Source organism: Portunus trituberculatus, chromosome 47, assembly GCF_017591435.1.
Source record: "Portunus trituberculatus isolate SZX2019 chromosome 47, ASM1759143v1, whole genome shotgun sequence".
Taxonomy (NCBI): domain Eukaryota; kingdom Metazoa; phylum Arthropoda; class Malacostraca; order Decapoda; family Portunidae; genus Portunus; species Portunus trituberculatus.
This window is the reverse complement of record NC_059301.1, coordinates 9,987,376-10,008,048: the sequence shown is the minus strand read 5'-3', so window position 1 is coordinate 10,008,048 and position 20,673 is coordinate 9,987,376. Positions and strand designations below refer to the sequence as shown.

The window sequence follows — 20,673 nt, the reverse complement described above, 5'->3', positions numbered from 1 at the left end:
GTTCTTATAATTCCCTTTATTTTTGTTCCTTAAATTCTTTGCTTCATACTCCTAATTTCCTCACTAAAATCGAAAGGAAGGCCAAGGTTAAAATACAGCAATGAAAGTGCATGACGGTCATGAGGGGACTGGATACCTTGTTGTCTTTGAATCTTACTGTCGTGTTCACAATATTCGGTATCAGGACAACTGGCCCTCGGACAACTGCCCCCCCGGATAATTGCCCCAGAACAACATGCCCCCAGACAATTGCCCCCTTACGACAACTGCCCCCCAGACAATGTCCCCACCCCACTGAAGCATACCAGCATTATATCGTGCTTCGAATCAGTTTACACTGTTTTTCATGCAACTGTCCTATCTCCACAATATGTCTAACTCCACGTACCTGAAACCCTTACTGCCTCTTTCCTCAAATCTGGAAGTCACGTTTGGGAAATTATTAGCGTCATTCTTTCATACATTGCTAACGTCATATTCTTAATTCCGTATATTGTTTCCAAAGGTTTTAACGTTAACAAACTCCTCATATCCTGTTTCTAAAGTTCTTGAAACCATATTCGTAAAAATTTGAGAAACCTTTCGCGTTCGTAAAATCAATGAGGTTGTGTTCCTAATATTCTCAACTTAAGGTTCCCTAAATCTTAACTTTTCGCTGCTATTTTAGGTATAGTTTTCTATTCACAAGCCACTCTGAATGATTTACTTTCATTACACAGCCATTTCTAAACATTATGTACACTGGCTAAACATTCGGGAGACTTGCCTTCTAGTCCTTTTCTTTCTTGTAGTTGTCTGCTAAGGTCGTGGACAGTGCTGCTAGTGTTGTGACTTGCATATCGCAGCGGAAGGTTTAGATCCTCTCTTGACATTGTATGTCTATAATTTTCAATGTCATGTTCCTGCGGCTCCTAGTGTTATGGTCATAAACCTCCTACGGTCGTCTTTATAAGATTTCCAACCTTTTTGTTTCAGAAATGTCTAAGTTCATGTTCCTAAGATTTCTAACATTTTGACACTTGAATGCCTAATGCAATGTTTTGAAAATACTACCGCCACGCTCTTAAGCTTCACAACATCGTACTGCTGCAATCCTCAGTGTTGTGTTCCTACCCAACCTCTTATGACGCTGTGTTATGTACCAAATCATAGAGGCATTACGGGAATAGCCGCCACATAATAGAGACAAGGGGCCACGTAAGTACAAGGGAACACATACTCATATACATAATGGCAGCTTACGTGCGTGTCAATCGTGGCACAACACACACCTGTACTCCTTTGCACCTGGACCTTCTCATCGTTAACTAGCCACGCCAGGCCTTTGTGTCTTATCACAGGTGAAAATATACGAGAATTACCCACAATCATAAATAAATCTTGCCTTGTCTTTACCTTGGTAACGCATAACTTTACCATGTGGCTCGCTGACAGTGTTACCTAGTTATGTTCCGACCATACTCTCTCTCTCTCTCTCTCTCTCTCTCTCTCTCTCTCTCTCTCTCTCTCTCTCTCTCTCTCTCTCTCTCTCTCTCTCTCTCTCTCTCTGCAAGTGTGTGTGTGTGTGTGTGTGTGTGTGTGTGTGTGTGTGTGTGTGTGTGTGTGTGTGTGTCTGACCTATTGAATGTTATTTTAGTGTAGTTTTAATCTGGTAATCTATCCCAGCTGGCTAGCGTCAGTTGTTCTTTTATATTGGCTCAATATTGGTTTTCTTATAAATGGAAACCAGATTCGCGGTATTTCTCGTTTTGCTTTAAAGATGATATAGTTGTGGCCACTATTTGTTAATAATTCAATGACTTCGCAATAATGAAGGAGATTATGATCGTTTATGAAGAGTTAACCTTGGATATTGTGACCTGTGCTAAGTGTCTGAGCAGAGTGAAATAGAAAGCCATCTTCTACAAACTCTATTAGTCTCCATCCTTCGAAGTTGCCTGCTAGACTTAACCACCTTATGGAGGATATTAGAATACCAAAATGTTACAGTATTTCTACTATTAAATGGAGTATAAAATTTCCGATTTAACTTATCAGTAAAGAACAAACCGAAGATGTTCGGTGTATAATAGGAAAAAAGGAGGAGAAGAAGTTATTTTGGGGATGAAGTCGAGTTGATGGATGGAGGAATTGATTTTTTTTTTTTTTTCAGGCACTGGCCAACATAAAGTTTTACTCTATCGCAACCAGAAATTGTTAGAGATCATAAGTCTGGATTTCTGTACGTGTATTACTAGATTCGGGAAGGGTCTGCGTAGTTGAATGAGTAAAGTGACTCTCCTGCCCTGCGATTGTGGCTGCGGAACATTATGAGGAGACTGATGGTGATATATAGTTGTGGACACAGAGGAGCGAAATAAAAGCGATCGAGGGAAGGGAAGAGGGAGGAGATGGATGGCGAGGCACGCGTTAAGGGAAGAAAGAAGATGCGCGCTGTTGGATGATGAATGGTTCAAAGTACTGATGGGAAAACGAAAGAGTATGTGGATGCATGATGTTTTGAAAAAATTACTTGTCTACGTGTATGTGTGTTTGTGTGTGTGTGTGTGTGTGTGTGTGTGTGTGTGTGTGTGTGTGTGTGTGTGTGTGTGTGCGTGCAATACAACAGCATTACCAGTAAACCTCTCTATCCATGCTCTAGCCTCTCGTCAGCTCGTGGACCGTGTTGTTATAAGCAAAACAAATAAGCCTGGGTCTGGCAGCTCGTGGTGTGTGCTCTGCCTGAGGCTGTTGTTTGGCAGGGAGTTGTATTTTTAGTCTGACATTGCACTCGCAGTAGGAACTTGGGGCGTGGGCGTGGGCGTCTCTTTGGCAGCCTTCACGTAAGCTATTGACACGACATCCCAAACTAGATTAATTTTCTCCCCCCTCCCCTTCACTATCTATCCTTCGTCTTCAAAGGCCTCCTTGCTCAGTAACTTTATTAAAACTGAAGAGGAAAATCTCAAATGTTGTTTGTTCCCTTAGGAAAGAAAAATAGAAATATGAGGACGTCATTCAGAAATCTTCATCTCAAATGCGCTCTGTCCATTAAACTATTTATTTTTGCTGATAGTTTTTAGCAGTCAGTGTCAATTTTTTTTTTCTCATTTCCTGTTATTTTTTAGTATAGGCCATCGATCCGCACTGAATGGTGTTATTTTTTACTCACAAATTCGTTTTCATTACCATAAAAATGTGAGACAGACAGCCAGACGAAACTTTTATTTTCAGAAGCGTCATTCTCCTAAATGCTCCTAAAGACTCGACTGGTCCCGCTCACAACACAAGTAGGTCTGCAAAACATTACCTCGTCCTTGCGTGTTCATGAGTTCTTATATCTGAATGAAGTCACATATTTTTTTCCGCTAGAGGACACGCAAGACCTCAGTTTTCTCTTTATATTTAATCCATATCAGAGAGAGAGAGAGAGAGAGAGAGAGAGAGAGAGAGAGAGAGAGAAATATTAGTTCACAAAATAAAAATAAAAATGAGGAGTAAGTTATAAAAAAGAGGCCAGTGAAGATAAAAATAAAGGAAATACATAAATAAATAAACACCCAAAAATAGAAGACTGAAGTAAACGTAAATTTGATGACACACAATACGTACACTAAGGGAACCCGGGCCGTCCAGTGACTGAGGCAATGACCTGAAGTGTTCGATATCTCAAGATTCAGTGGCCAGACAAGTGCTTTTCTCCAAGGCCGTTTAATAATGGAACTAAATCTTTTCCTTTTCATCCTGCCTTTACCAGTCCTTCCTTCTCGCCGTTATAGCTGCATTAAGAAAGATTATTTTCTCTCCACATAAACTCGGTTAGTGATTGAAATAAATGAAACCAGAAATTGAGGTAAGAATGCTTATCTTTAGAGGACATTAAAGAGACTGTGAGTGTAAGAACTTATGAATTAAACTAAGAATATTGAAGATGGGGAGAAGAAGTTATAATCGATGACAAAAGAGATTATATTACACCAGTTCTTTCTTCATAAATGTGTTCATGTATAGGATTTCTTCTTAACCAGATGTATGTTACCTCGTAGACTACCATGTCCTCCTGTGTATAGGTAAGAATGATGATATTTGAGAGTGCTTGAATGCGGTCAGGGAGTATAACTGGAAGGATGGGGAGCGGGAGGGTGAGACACGTGTAGGTATATGTAGGCCCTGCGTAGTGACGCCACGAGTACGGTATGTAGGTAGCGGGGAAGAGAATGAAGAATGACCGTGAATTAGCTAACATTTGATCAACATAATCGAACCCTGCATAAGAGACTTTGTAGGATGAATCTGTTATACTAATGATTTTTTTTTTTCTTATTTTCTTATTTTATTCATCTTTTTTGGGGACAGAAGTTTCGTGCATTATCTCTGACCCTGGCACTGTGTCGCTTTCCTTCCCTTGACCTACTGTGCTCCCGTCACGTCTCATCAAGTGTTACGTCATTGCATGCACTAACTCACGGCCTGACCTGAATGGTAGATAAGACAATGACGCCCCCCGCGCCCACCCACCAACCCCCAACTCATCCCATCCTTCTCCAACCCTCCCCAGCCCAGCACCTCGACCAACACACCAGCGGATAGTCGAGGGTGTGTCAATCTTTCGTCATTTGTCTTGCTGGTACTGTTATTGTTGTTATTCCTGCTGTTGTCGTTAGTTTTTTGTTGCTCGTGTGTAGGGGTGACGCATTGGCCGTTTTGGAGAGGACCTCTTTCCAATTTGTTTTGACGTTTGTTGCAATTCGCAGTATCTCACCGCTGAGCCTATTCTTAGCTGCGCACACCTCGTCCCCTGCTGCCTGCCTCCATGCACGGTAGGGCCGGGGAATGTGTCTGTGTGGTCAGTGAATACGCACGATGGTGATTTGACCTGACTCGCTGAATTGGTTACTTGAATATGACCATGAGAGAGAGAGAGAGAGAGAGAGAGAGAGAGAGAGAGAGAGAGAGAGAGCAGAGTAAAGGATAACAGTAATGAGATGATGCTACAAGGATAAATATTGTGTCACAGTTGTCAGCGGTACTTCATCACTTTACTGTCGTCTCACTGTGGCTGAGTCAGTAAGATATGTTGCGTTAAATCAAGGCTGAGATGTCTGAAGGTGCCTTGATATGTTTTGAAATATTTGCCAGCCATGAAGATGCAGGAGTTGAGTTCAATGAAGATACAGCGGATGAGATGCACTGGTTGTAATGTAAACACCAATATTGCTCAACAGAAAAGAAAGAAAAGGAAGTGTGAGTTAGTGTAAGTGATATCTTGAAGTCAATAGGAGGGATCACACAAAAAGAAAGAGAGAAATTGATGTAGAATATTTTTGGGGGGGCGTCTCATTTTCCAAAGCACAATATTATTTATTAGTTAATCTTTCACGTAAGAGGAAAATACTTAACAATGACAACAAAAAAGAATAACCTTTTCAATACGGGGACACATTTATACCTTGAGATTTGTGTAAGATTAGAACATTTTATTGAGATTAGGAAGACTCTATGGAGGTCAAAAGATTAATGGCTAGAGATTTCATTATTTTAATCCCCCACATAAATATCTCAAGCTGTATAAAATCACCAAATAGTAAGCAGAATCAATATGGAAACGCGTCATGGTACTCAAGGGGTGAAACAAAAGCGCACTGAGATACCTAGTCCTTTTCGTGTCGGTACAGGAGATTGGCATACCTGATTAATTGGAAGCTGAACGATTAGTGGGTGGACGGGAAACACACAAGCTGATGCAAGGTATTATATCAGCTTATGTTTCCTATCACCCACTCTACTACACATTTGTCTGGATAAACGCAGGCTGAATAATGAATGATACACGCTTGGAGTCTAGTCAGAAGGCATATGTTTCCCAAGGCTCATACTTGTCACGTTACTGAAAGGGTGCATTTTAGTACTGTATCTGTATGTGTGGTTGGGATGATGTAGAAAAAAAATAAATAAATAAGTATTGTGTTAGTAATATTGGTGATTTTATTTCTTTATCTTGTATGACGGAATTATTACTGGCAATTTTTCTTCTTGTTTTTCTTGTTCTTGTTCTTATTCTACTTTTTCCTTTCCTCTTCTTCTTCTTCTTCTTCTTTTTTTTTCTTTTTCTTCTTCTTCTTCTTCTTCTTCAAGAGAGAGAGAGAGAGAGAGAGAGAGTGTGTGTGTGTCTTTTGCTACCTTATTTACACTAGTCAAGTTTGGTGGTCTTCTGATTTGTTTTGTACTATGTATATTTATTATCTACACATGAAAAGAAACACAAGATATCAATACGCTTCCCGTCAATACAAATCATACACATACGTTCTGTAAAGGTTTTATTTTATAGTTCTCCCTTTTCCTCAGTAATAGAAAACGGATGTCACTGTAACTTTCAAGGGAGACATTATTATTTTTTAAACCTGCAAATTACTGTATTCACGAGTCTCTATTGTATCTCCATTAGCATCCGTGGCAATCGTGTGGTGGAGATAGTTATGCTGGTTAAATATACAATGTGGTGCTGCCCTATCTATAACAATTTCCTTACTTTCTTTACTGTGGCTCTTAAACTACCATGGTATTGCTTTTACTCTAGAATCATCGTATCTATATCATTCCTCTTATTGTGGCCCTTCCTATGGGACTTTCTTTGTTAATGATGTCATATTGTCATTCTAAAATCCGACACTACTGGACATATCTGGTTATTTCTTAGTATATTTCAGAGCCAAAGTTTGCCATTGTGCCGGAACCAATTTTATTTTATTTATTTATTTATTTGTTGGATGTACCGCACTATGTTGATGAAATAGGCCTTACACTGAGTATCGCAGCGTATTACTAACAGGTTGAGAATTCTACTACTGTTTTTCTTTTTTCCTTCTATTTTTAGTGTCTGGAGTTTTTTTTTTTTTTTTTTAAATAAGACTGTTTACATTCTGGCCTCGAGTTGTCTCTCCATCCGGAAAAGGAGAGAAGAAAGTAAAAGGCAAACGAAAGATGACGGAAGAACATATTAGGAAATTCGTAGGTACTGAAATGAAATAGAGAGAGAGAGAGAGAGAGAGAGAGAGAGAGAGAGAGAGAGAGAGAGGAGGGGGGTCATCGTCTTGCAGGGAGCTGATTGGTGATGGATGTTTATGAGGCAGCGGGATATATGTGACGCACCAGTGACACGGAACCTCTCATCATCACTTTTAAAAACATGTGGAAGAATTATATCGCCCGGCATGTGTGTGTGTGTGTGTGTGTGTGTGTGTGTGTGTGTGTGTGTATTCTCCAGCTTCATGTTAGCAGCACGGAGCCTGAAGGAGCAGTAGACATTGTGATAAAACATGCTAAGAAAATTAGAGGATATTTACAGTAGCAGCATGAATTATTAAGAGCTCCTCCACGATGTAGTTGTTGCGGGGTAACGAGCAAGCGTGTGTTTCAGGCAGGCATGACTCAAACCTGATGCGGGTGAGTCATGCAGCAGCGGCCAGCACGTGTGTCTGTTGTGGTGTGGCAGTTTCAAGGGCGATGGAGGCGTGCACTGCTCCCTCGCCCGTGTTTACTTAAAGTTTTGTGCTTGGGTCTCGCTGCAAAGTTCTCCAAGGTATGGCCACGAAACACGGCTTATAATTGATACCTTTGTTTGCATCGTGTACCATGAATCCTCTTTTTTATTCGTTTGTGCATGTTTGAAAGTGGAAATGTATGAAAAAAAAGAAAACAACACGATCACCTACACGGGAAACAGAGTAAAGATAGATAAAAAAGGAAGATACATTTATGTACAAAAATTGCATGAGAGAACGCATGAACTGTATGTAATGAAAGGAACTACTGCGATAGGTCTAAGGTATAAGGTATGGAGTTATAGAGGGAGAGTTTGAAATATCAAAAACTCATATGCGACGTGTGAAAGCGATATTCAGACAGATGTAAGATGCAGCAATCATCCATCGCTTTCACTCCCACGAAGCCAATCCCCCCACGGAATGGCAGTAAAGGGAAGGCAAATACTCGAGTCTGTGTGTATAGCCGAGAAAATAAGAAAAGGAGCAAACAAGGAAGGCAAAAGGAGTGAAAAGTGAATGTGTGTAAATTGCCATGTGGAGCACCGCACGCTGCCTGATGTCTCTTGTTTTGTGATGCAATTAGTTACTTCATTTTAATAATAGTATGTGTAATTTTCTGCTTTCTACACTCACTTTCACGGATCTCTCTCTCTCTCTCTCTCTCTCTCTCTCTCTCTCTCTCTCTCTCTCTCTCTCTCTCTCTCTCTCTCTCTCTCTCTCTCTCTCTTAAGAACAAAACAAGGAAAACGTGACGAGTCAATAGTGAATCACCCAACCTTGAATATATTTCTCTGTAATCATCCTTTGTTAATTCTTTGTTAATCACCTCAGTTTATTATGCCAGGTATTTAATTACTTACTGCGCTTCATGCTTCGCCCCTCGTTTCACACCACAGACAGTCCTTATCCGCCTTCCCTTGCGTAACACAAACTTATCTTTTCTTCCTCATTGATTTAGAGGAAAGCTAGTTGATTCTATAAATGAAAAAAAAAAATCTGAAGGTAAATTTAAACTTCCATGTTCACGAGGAGCAGGTGAGGGAGAGGAGAGAGGGAGAGGGGACGGAGGGAGATGGGGCGAGAAGAGTGCGCATGCCTCGTCTTGTCCTATCGGAATCGACCAGATGGGAGCAAAGTTGTCAAGTACAGTTTATATAAGTTTCTACTGGCACTGAGTCTATACATACCTTATACACATTGAACTATTTTGTAAGTAGAAGATGTTTAGCATGTATTCATCTCCGTTAAAATTAGTCAATCTCACTTTCCGTCTCTTTTCTAGTAGGGAAAGTACGCATGCGAGGAGAGGATCAAGCGGTTTGTAGCAACTGATCCAACGTTTGGCGGGCTGTCAAGTTGGGGAAATGTGGTGGCAGAAGCCAGTGTACCTCCGTAAGTAGTGCGTGGTGTTTGTCTCGAGGTGAGCTCGTGGCTGTGGATTTATAACGACCTTGCTGTAGATACGGAGAGCCGAAGGAGGCTCAGGCAGAAATCTCGGAAGGCTGGCCAACATGTCTTCCCTCCTGCGAGCCTTGTTCACCGGAACCAGCAAACATAAGAGTAAGTAGAGTGATGTGTTGTGTTTTGGAGGGCCAGGTGATGACTGCTTCGACCTGCCGGGTTAGTCAGTGCCACTCCACTGCAGCCTGCCTGACCCTCGTGGTGTCCTTCATGCCAAGCTGAGGGGCTGGACACGTGTACGAAAAAAAAAAAAAAGCTACCCGTAAATACTACTGAAGAAAATTTGGTCCAATTTTCTGTTTATCCTGCTTAAGCACTACATCTAAATAAATGGAATATTACTACAATATCATGTGGAGTTTGTATATAGTAGGTTCTTGCAGCCATTGAAACCAGTAGTAGAATTTCCTTAAGAGCAGCGCTGTCTAAACGAGGTGACGGGAGGATGGTGGTTATCTGGTTTTGCCTTGGCAGGTGCTTCTCGGAATGAATGCCATTAAGAGTTTCAATCCTTGTCAAACAGATGCGCACGTATGCACTGAAGACAGCTGGCGTTCTAAGAAACATTCCTCTAACCACAAGAATAGAAAGGGAGAAGATCCAACACGAACGTTTATTAGGCAACTGAGGCAGTTTCCCTTTAAACCAACCTGGGCTGTGTGACCTAATCTGTTTAGCCCAGTGTTAGGACAGTTTGCCGGGTTGAGTAACAGGCGGGAGTTGCGTGGTAGTTTGGTTTCCCTTTGTCAGAAGATTAAGTTCCTAACATGGTGTAGAATTTGTAGGCGAAGTATTGTATAATAGTGATGTAAGAAAAGGTCGTGAGGGGACAATGGAAAAGAGGCAACCCACGTCATGACCTCCCAGGCCTGACGACACGAGGTTTGTTGTTCAATTTGGTCATAGGGTGTACTGTATGTGTGCAGTGGGATAGGTCTGTTGTGGCCACTTTTGAGGACTAAGTGAATATGAAGATTTCTCTCTCTCTCTCTCTCTCTCTCTCTCTCTCTCTCTCTCTCTCTCTCTCTCTCTCTCACACACACACACACTATAAAGTAACCTGAACTGATTTATAGGTTAGCTTAAAATCGCATCAAACCTATACTATCTCATATAAATACGTATTCAAACAGAGAAGATTGAATATACTGCACTGTTTACATCAACTAATATCAACCCCAGCAGTACTGGGACGCAATTTTACCATAAGTTTTCGATAAGATTGTACAATTTTATTCATATTAGGAAGGGTCTATGGAGGTCAGAAGAAAAACCTCACGAATCCTCATATTTTAATCCCCCACATGAGTTTCTGAAGCTACATAAAATCGCCAAACGGTACGCAGAATTAATATGAAAACGCGTCATGCTACTGAAGGAGTTAAACTTAAGAAAGACAAACCCATATAAAACCACAATGCCCAGACTGTAGTGACTTGACACTCAACCATAAAACCATGACACGTCTGGCCTTCACTTGAGTCTTGTAATCTCAACCGTTGTATCTGAATGAAGCTGCGCACGTGTTGCTTTCCTGGTGTGAAAATAGTGTTAGTGGTGGTGGTAGTGGTGGTGATAAGTGGGAAGCGGATGAAACGGCAGCGGCATGACGAGGACAAGGATCAAAGGATGTGGTTGGTGGTGTGTAGGTCGGAGGAGGAGGAAAGGAAGGGAGGAAAGCGGTCGCCATGACTCACGTAAGAAGTTGAGGAGGAGGAAGGAGGAGACAGTTTATGTTGATTTAGTTGTTGAGGGTTAGCCTGCTCCATTGCCTTACACACACACACACACACACACACACACACACACACACACACACACACACACACACACACACACACACACACACACACGCCTCTCCAACTGCTTACTCTGTATAAGGGCCTTATCCATCCCTGTATGGAGTACTCTTCGCATGTTTGGGGGGGTTCCAGTCACACAGCTTTGCTTGATAGGATGGAATCGAAAGCTCTTCGTCTCATCAACTCCCCTCCTCTGACTAACTGTCTTCACTCAACTGTCTTGCATCCATTTCTAGATTTTATCGCTATTTTCATGGTAACTGTTCTACTGATCTTGCTAACTGCATGCCTCCCCTCCTCCTGCGACCACGCTGCACAAGGCTTTCTTCTTCCTCTTATCCCTATTCTGTCCAACTCTCTAATGCAAGAGTTAACCAGTACGCTCAATCATTCATCCCTTTCACTGGTAAACTCTGGAACTCACTCCCTGCATCTGTATTTCCAAATTCCTACAACTTGTCTTCTTTTAAGAGGGAGGTATCGAGGCATTTGCTCCCCTAATTCTGGATGACGGTTTTGGCACTTTTTCTTCTCTTTGGAGAGCCAGCGCTCAAGTGGGCTTTTTTCTAACTTTCTTTTTTTTGCCCTTGGCTGGCCCTCTTCCCTACGTAAAAAAAAAAAAAAAAAAAACACACACACACACACACACACACACACACACACACACACACACACACACACACACACACACACACACACACACACACACACACACACACACACACACACACACACACACACACACACACAGAGAGAGAGAGAGGATGAGAAACTATAGTAACTTTATAGTAACTTTTTCAGATTTAGAGGAAATGGAGAAAACTCGATCGATGGAGAGAGAGAGAGAGAGAGAGAGAGAGAGAGAGAGAGAGGAAATTGGTAACGTTTTTCAAATTTAGAGGAAATGAGGAAAAATCGATCGATGAGAGAGAGAGAGAGAGAGAGAGAGAGAGAGAGAGAGAGAGAGAGAGAGAGAGAATGATTCATACTGTATTCACTATACCTAATAATCAAGTATTAATCTACAAACTCCTTAAATAAAAAATAATACAGCTTAGTAAAATCCTACAGGAGTGTACAGGTAGGTAGGTAGATAGATAGATAGAGAGAGAGAGAGAGAGAGAGAGAGAGAGAGAGAGAGAGAGAGAGAGAGAGTGCGAGTGCAACCCTTTAATACCTACTTGTCTCTCTTCAGGCTACTCGGTTACAAGAAGTGCCATACTATAATTACCGTAGAGAGGCGTCTGTTACGAAACCCGCTATTAAGTAACCTCTAGAACGCCGCTGTCTACGTGTCAAAGAACCAGAGTAAGGCAGTGCTGTCAGAAGGAGAATGTGTGGCATCTTCAGAGAGAGAGAGAGAGAGAGAGAGAGAGAGAGAGAGAGGTGGCTTATTTGTAAACACACATTGTAATTACACTGTTCACTGAGACAAGAAAGGAATATTTACTGGTAAGTGAGAGAAGGTCGATCACAAGGTAGTAACCCTCGTGTGTGTGTGTGTGTGTGTGTGTGTGTGTGTGTGTTCCCGCTGTGATCACGTGAACACTTTCTCAGACCGTAGCTACCTCCCCGTTCCTCCCACCCTCCTCCTTCCCCTCTCCTCCCTCACGTCTCCTTCAACCCCTTCCCACCCTATCCTCTCTGTGGGCCTGCCGTCACCTGCCTCTCATTCTATCTTCCTGTGTTATTTATCACCTATTTTCACTTTTCACTCAGCAATTTAGCAGTGGTTAGCTGGGATTGGTGTTACTGCTCTCTCTCTCTCTCTCTCTCTCTCTCTCTCTCTCTCTCTCTCTCTCTCTCTCTCTCTCTCTCTCTCTGTGTGTGTGTGTGTGTGTGTGGTCAGTCGAGGTGGATATTCATAATTTAATGCTTTGTTGACCTGATGATGGAGTCTCACACATAGGCAGGCAAGCGCTCTCTCTCTCTCTCTCTCTCTCTCTCTCTCTCTCTCTCTCTCTCTCTCTCTCTCTCTCTCTCTCTCTCATTGATTTTAGCTAATTGTTTGCTGAAATCTACGTGTGTGTGTGTGTGTGTGTGTGTGTGTGTGTGTGTGTAGGGGGAGACATGGCCGGGTGTGTTCGTGGGTGTGTCCATTCGTACTCAAGGACAAGGTGCCAAGAAGGGAAAAACAGGAGCAGGGGAAGGCAGGAGAGAGAGAACCTTGGAAGATGAGTTGAAGTTCACGTAGAGAGAGAGAGAGAGAGAGAGAGAGAGAGAGAGAGAGAGAGAGAGAGCAGCATCAAGTGTTTGCTATGCACTTTACGACAGTGAGGAGGGAGAAGGAAAGGAAGGGATGGAAGAGAGAGAGAGAGAGAGAGAGAGAGAGAGAGATAGTGGGGAAACAAGAGAAAAAGGAAAGGTGAAGTGAAAAGTTTTAGATGTCAACACAAAAACACGAAACTGATTAATCGTCCTTGAATTATGGAAATAGAGAGAGAGAGAGAGAGAGAGAGAGAGAGAGAGAGAGAGAGAGAGAGAGAGAGAGAGAGCTTAGCAACAGTGTCCCGAGTAAATTTTGTAACTAACTTTGACCGTGTTACATCATCTCGTCTTTTCAGATTCCATCCCTTTCCCTTCCCTTCCCTTCCCTTCCCTTCCCTTCCCTTCCCTTCCTCTTCCTCTTCCTTCCCTTCCCCACGTTCTTTTTTCCTTTCCTACCTCCCTTATTTCTCTCTTCCTTCATTCTTCATTCCGTCTATGCTCTTGTTGACTCCTTTCCTTCCCCGACACACTCCCCCACTTTTTCTTCTTTATTTTAAATGCACCTCCTTCACAGCAAACATTTCCTTCATATCATATTTATCTCCACGTTTCAACACATCCGTCTGGCTTTCTTTATCAGGCATAACGTAACAAGCCTAATCTAAATGCGCTTTCCGTTCCTTTCTGTTTCCTAACCTAGCGTCGTCTCTTTTCTTCCCTCCTTGTTGTGATGTCTCTTCGAAAATGACCAGTAAGCCTTCTGTAGCTATACTTTCCCATATATGTATTTCTTTATATGTATGCGTCACCCGGTCCTCTTCATCACTGCGTAGAAGTCAGTAAGGTGTAAACACTTTTCAGGTGATGCGAACACCTGTTGGGATTATTGAGAGAGAGGGAGGCAGGCAGGGAGGGTGAAACATGCTATAGGGTATTGAACCGTAGACAGTATATAGTCACTAGGTTGAATTGATTGATTGAATGATTGATAGGCAATTGACTGCATATCGAGGAGCAAGGTGTTACATAGGTACTTGTTGGGTTGGTCTGAATGAATGACTGAGCGAGAGTTCAGTCGTTATTTTTATATAGCGGGATACTTTTTGCCTTGTGGGTTGTTAGATAAGGTGGGTAGTGTGCGAGCATATCATTCCTGTCCTCCTCTCCCTCTCTCTGTATAGCTTTTTTATGCTCTCGTTCTCATCATAGCTTTACTGACAGATTATTAATAACCTAGATATGATTTTTTTTCAGTATAGTATTACGGAATGTGTGTGTGTGTGTGTGTGTGTGTGTGTGTGTGTGTGTGTGTGTAATAATAATAATGATGATAATCGGTTTATTTAAAATGGTAGCTTAGAGTCAACTGAAAATTTTACATATTATAGATAAACTTAGGGCCGGGGTAGTCAGGCCATCCGTGTGTATTTGTTTCTTCCACCCACCAGGGGTCACAACTTCCGACTTACACCAGGTACCTAATCACTGCTAGGTTAACAGGGTCCACACTCGAAATAAAAGCCTTGCCCAAATGACTTCTGCCTTGCCTCAGGAATCGAACCCAGGCTCTCTCTCTCTCTCTCTCTCTCTCTCGTGTGTGTGTGTGTGTGTGTGTGTGTGTGTAATTCACTGTTTGATCTGCTGCAGTCTCTGACGAGACAGCCAGACGTTACCCTACGGAACGAGCTCAGAGCTCATTATTTCCGATCTTGGGATAGGTCTGAGACCAGGCACACACCACACACCGGAACAACAAGGTCACGACTCCTCGATTTACATCCCGTACCTACTCACTGCTAGGTGAACAGAGGCTACACGTGAAAGGAGACACACCCAAATATCTCCACCCGGCCGGGGAATCGAACCCCGGTCATCTGACTTGTGAAGCCAGCGCTCTAACCACTGAGCTATAGGGTGTGTGTGTGTGTGTGTGTGTGTGCCAGCGCTCTAACCACTGAGCTATAGGTGTGTGTGTGTGTGTGTGTGTGTGTGTGTGTGTGTGTGTGTGTGTGCCAGGCGCCTTGTCTCGGGTGTTTACTTTTTCTTTGTGGATGACGTCAGCTTGTTTCTGACTGAAATTTATTATTAACGCCATTTTTCCATCGTCACAATCCTTCCTCCTCCTCCTCTGCCTCATCTTGTGTTTTTCTCCTTCTCCGTCCACAATAATAATACCACCACCAACATTTATTTAAGCCGCACCATCTTATATATTAAGTATTTCTCGAGGAGGGATGTTGGTGTACTTGGCGGGGGTCATTGGTGTACAAACCCAGTCAAGATGCGAGACACTTTAGGAAACACCCCTACATCTGATGTGATCTTAACCTCTTAAGTAGCTACCATGACTAGCTTTCATATTCATTCTGCTTACTTTTTGGTTCTTTTATACAGCTTCAGAAACTTATGTGGGGATTAAAATAGTGAAGACTCTGGCCACTAATCTTCTGACCTGTATAGATTATTCCTAATGTCAATAAAATCGTCTAATCGCACCCAAACTCATGGTAAAAATTCGACCTAGTACTCAAAATCTTCAGATATGAGTATATATATATGTGGGGGAAAGGGAGTTTTATTTTTAAAGGGCAGGGATAAGTGTAAGCTGTCAGGCCGTGCTGTGGATGTATGTGGCCAGCGGCGCTATTCCTAGGGCCCTGCCAGCTGTGGTTTTAAGTAAGATGGTCCATGAGATTGTCCCTTTCAATCAAGAGTGGACAAGGCTAAGAGTGTGAATTACGTGTGTGTGTGTGTGTGTGTGTGTGTGTGTGTGTGTGTGTGTGTGTGTGAGAGAGAGAGAGAGAAAGAGAGAGAGACAGACAGACAGACAGACAGACAGAGAAAGAGAGAGCGACCTTTGTCATTCCCGTATGTGATTGCCAGCTTGGGTATAGACACATCTTTTTCTTGAGGACGTGATGGAAACGAACGATTTTTTGTCATATTTCAGTTTGCATACATACTTATTTGTTTTCCTCGTTCGGGAGTCAAAATTTTGCGTTTTTCTTCTTTTTCCACTTCATGATATAGACTTGTGTGCTTTTCCTGGCTTTCTTCTTTGCTCTTAGTTTTGTTGCCGCGTTATTGTTGATGTGATGTATTATTATTTTTTTCCTGAGTGGTTTTCCTTATTTTCACTTGCATTAATGTTTCTTTCTTATTCCTGTGAAGCGAGTTTTGATTTCTTGAGAGAGAGAGAGAGAGAGAGAGAGAGAGAGAGAGAGAGAGAGAGAGAGAGAGAGAGAGAGAGAGAGAGAGAGAGAGACAGACAGACAGACAGACAGACAGACAGACAGACAGAGAGGAAAGGAATGGAAAAACAGGATATTGATATTGATATTCTTTATTGGCAATCTTTACATACCATAATTGATCAATTTAGATAGAAACAAAATTATATGCCAGATCCATTAAGCCGAGGCTTTTATTGGACCTTAGTCAATTATGGAAAATATGTGAGCCGAAAACGTGCCGGCCTCAAAATTAAAGAAACAAAATTCAGCCTACTTACATATGTAAATACACACACATTCATACAAATATATCCATATAAACATGTGCTTATATGCTCGTACACAAATAGACATGTAGATACTAACATACTTGTGTATCTAATCATACGTATGTGTAGTACACACACACACACACACACCCACACCCACACCCACACCCACACCCACACCCACACCCACACACACACAACATAGTTACATCAAATATATACACAATGTACGCATTCCGATAAACATTAGTATTAAAACACACACAGACATACACACACATACACATACACACACATACACATACACACACACACACACACACACATACACACACACACACACACACACACACACACACACACACACACACACACACACACACACACACACACACACACACACACACACACACACACACACACACACGCCTGGTAGCTCAGTGGTTAGAGCGCTGGCTTTACAAGCCAGAGGACCGGGGTTCGATTCCCCGGCCGGGTGGAGATATTTGAGTGTGTCTCCTTTCACGTGTAGCCCCTGTTCACCTAGCAGTGAGTAGGTACGGGATGTAAATCGAGGAGTTGTGACCTTGTTGTCCCGGTGTGTGGTGTGTGGCTGGTCTCAGGCCTATCCGAAGATCGGAAATAATGAGCTCTGAGCTCGTTCCGTAGGGTAACGTCTGGCTGTCTCGTCAGAGACTGCAGCAGATCAAACAGTGAAACACACACACACACACACACACACACACACACACACACACACACACACTGCACCCAGCATACACACACACACACACACACACACACACACACACACACACACACACACACACACACACACACACACACACACACACAGCACCCAGCATACACACAGCACACACACATTCAACATACAAATATATACACATGTACACAAACACATACACGCACACAACATTCAACATTTTTACATCCTATTCTCATGAACATATATGCAAATAGAGAGAGAGAGAGAGAGAGAGAGAGAGAGAGAGAGAGAGAGAGAGAGAGAGAGAGAGAGAGAGCCATATGCAGATACGGTCAAACTTTCTTTTATCGTTGGTGTTCAATCCTGATGTTAAAATTTCTGCAATAATCAAACAGCATTCTTTGAACACTATTTTATCCGTTTTCCTTGTCATCTCGTATTCTTCGCATTGTGTCGTCGTTGTTGTCTTTTCTTCGTCTTACATTCAGATAATTCTTGTGACATTTGGTGCTCTTTATTATCTCAAGTCAATCCTTCTGATGTTCATGCTTCATTTCATCTTCCGTCTTTCACTTTAGTCTTCGTGCTAACATGGAATTTTATGCATTTTACGAGCACTTCGTTTTATTTACTTCACTTTTATCGTACAAACCGGCTCTCCTCCTCCTCCTCCATGCAACACTACCGCCATAATAACCTCCAGCGGTCAGCCTTTCGTCCTCAGCCATGCGTCGCCCGCCCGTCTCCTGTGACGTAATGTTGCCATCAGTGCACGTAGTAGGGAGTTTTTACCCGCACTCTCCACATCAGCCAAAGGGCATAGGGTGCTGCCAAATGCTTGTCTTTCCTTGTTCGTCTTGTTCCTCTATGCTGGATCCCATGGTTAACTTGTGTCTACGTGATGTTTGGAGATGACAATAATGAGCTGGTAATCCCTTGAATACTGCGACACATTTTTTTTTTACCTTAAGATTTGTGTAAGATTGGACCATTTGATTGACATTACGAAGTGTTTGGGGATGATTCTAACGAGCTGGTAATCCCTTTGATACTGGGAAACATTTTCCCCTTGAGATTTGTGTACGATTAGACCATTTCATTGACATTAGGAAGTGTTTGGGAATGATTATAATGAACTGGTAATCCCTTCAGTACTGGGACACATTTTTTACTTTGAGATTCGTGTACGATTAGACCATTTTATTGACATTAGGAAAGGTCAGAAGATAAATAGGTAGAGTCTTGACTATTTTAATCGCCGCCCCCATGAGTTTCTGAAGCTGTATAAAGTCACCTAATAGTAAGCAGAATGAATATGGAAACGTGTCATGGTACTGAAGGGGTTAAGTTGCTATTCTTCGTATTATTCTTATTATTGTTATTGATTGTTCAGCTTGTTAATGTTTTGAATCGTCATTAGTGTAACAATTTCATATGAGGCTTACTTGCTATGGTAAAAAAATGTATATATCGGGGGTTTCTATTTTTAATGACTATAGTGGATGTATAGTTTTTAGTGAGCAGTGGATATTTTTTCATCGTGAATTCTAAGGTATGTTTATTAATTAATATTTTTTTTATTTTGGATTTTGTGAATAAATGTTACCGGGTACGAATGCGTTTACAGTACGGCGACCTTTAGAGAGAGAGAGAGAGAGAGAGAGAGAGAGAGAGAGAGAGAGAGAGAGAGAGAGAGAGAGAGAGAGAGAGAGAGAGAGAGAGAGAGAGAGATGCATTCCGGTTTTCAATACTCGGAAATCCTTGTCTCGTCTTGGTTTATGCATGGCTGTGTGCATCTAACGCGCCATAATGCAGTGCGAATGAGTCTTGGACGGGTTTGTGTTTGTGGAGCACGTGATAGGTTTACACACACAGAACCTTTCTCTCCCTCTTACTTACTTGGCATTAGGTGTACTTCTTACCAATTGATCCTTTTACCTTGAACTTTGTCTCTAAACTTTTCCTTCATTCAGTCGTTTGTTTGATTATTTTGGGTTAATTATTTATTACCTCCTTCAGTACCATGACGCGTTCTCTTCTTCATTCTGCTTACTATTTGTTGATTTTATACAGCTTCAGGAATTTATGTGGGGATTAGAATAGTGAAGACTCTGTCCATTGATATTCTGACCTCCATAGACTCTTCCTAATGTAAATGAAATGGTTTAATCGTACCAAAACCTTAAGGTAAAATAAGCGTCCCAGTGCTTTGATTTGGAACGTGTCAGTTTATTTGCCTCATTTCTCACTATAAGGTAATGTTGAAATCATATATCTTTTCATCATATTTTGACGAACTTCCTCCGTTCTTAATATTTTCCTTTTATAACGTGAAAGTAAGGGGGTTTGTCCAGTGTTTGGGAATCGCGACAGTTTCATATTCACTTTTTTATTTTATTTTTTTTCCTCCTTATCCTTAAAAGACTTGGTGAGTTCTTTCTCAGAAAATGCATTTTTGTAGGATGAGTTTTGCTTCTTTATCCAACAAATTGTTTATTGTGGAGAGAGAGAGAGAGAGAGAGAGAGAGAGAGAGAGAGAGAGAGAGAGAGAGAGAGAGAGAGTATCCATTCGTTTTGCCGTTGAGAGTTGAAGGCGAAATTAATAGAAGCAAGTAATCTCTCTTTATGCGTAGATGGTGGTGGTGGTAATTCCTGCAGCGGTTAGGGTGTCACGTGTGTCGCCAGCCCAGTTACCGCGCTGCATGTAATTGTGTGCTTCTTCACACTTAAGAACATCGAAATCAGAGGAAGACGCGGGCTTGTATAAGACAACAGCCTTGATGAAGTGAAACTAAAACAGTTGTAATAAAAATGGTAATAATAACAATAATAATAATGGTAATAATAATAATAATAATAATAATAATAATAATAATAATGATAATAATACAGTCCTCTAAGCCCCTAGAATATGATCTGCTTGTACCGTCAAATAATCAGCCAGTGTGATAGTATGATGTAGTGATAGGAAGGTCTTGGATTTCTTGTAAAGTGGTAGTAGGAAGATCAAAGACACTGCTCCCTGGATGCCCGTCATGCTTATTACCATTATTTTCTACTTTAGGTGTTATATACATCGTCAGAATTTATTATATCAAACTGTTCTGTGTGTGTGTGTGTGTGTGTGTGTGTGTGTGTCGCAAACATGCGTTATACCAATGATGATTATTTAAACGCTCGGTAATGCATTCTGTGTGTGTGTGTGTGTTAGCCGAGGAGGAAGCACGACACTGCATTCTGTGTGTGTGTGTGTGTGTGTTAGCCGAGGAGGAAGCACGACACTGGACTACGTCTGCAACACCACCCATCTATCACCGCTGTCAACTTGAGTAAGGAGTAAAAGTAGGAAAATTGTACCATGGGAGAGAAATAATCGTAATAGTAAATTGAAATAAGATAAAAGACTATAATGACTGGAACACTAACCACTTCATAAATCTTTAACTG

General features: G+C 41.8%; 1 protein-coding gene and 1 non-coding gene across 3 annotated transcripts in view; both read left to right on the top strand.

Annotated features, from left to right (window-relative positions):
• Window positions 1–8,895: 8,895 nt before the first annotated feature.
• The window catches only part of LOC123520685 (low density lipoprotein receptor adapter protein 1-B-like), a 52,450-nt gene continuing 40,672 nt past the window's right edge, over window positions 8,896–20,673 (top strand). For both annotated transcript variants that reach the window (XM_045283200.1, XM_045283201.1), the window contains exon 1: window positions 8,896–9,086. In XM_045283200.1, coding sequence (XP_045139135.1) covers window positions 9,038–9,086 — 49 coding nt within the window. In that variant the 5' untranslated portion in view covers window positions 8,896–9,037. The remainder of the gene's footprint in view (window positions 9,087–20,673) is intronic.
• On the top strand, window positions 16,926–16,999 carry Trnav-uac. Its single transcript has one exon. It is a non-coding gene; the product is annotated as a tRNA-Val (tRNA).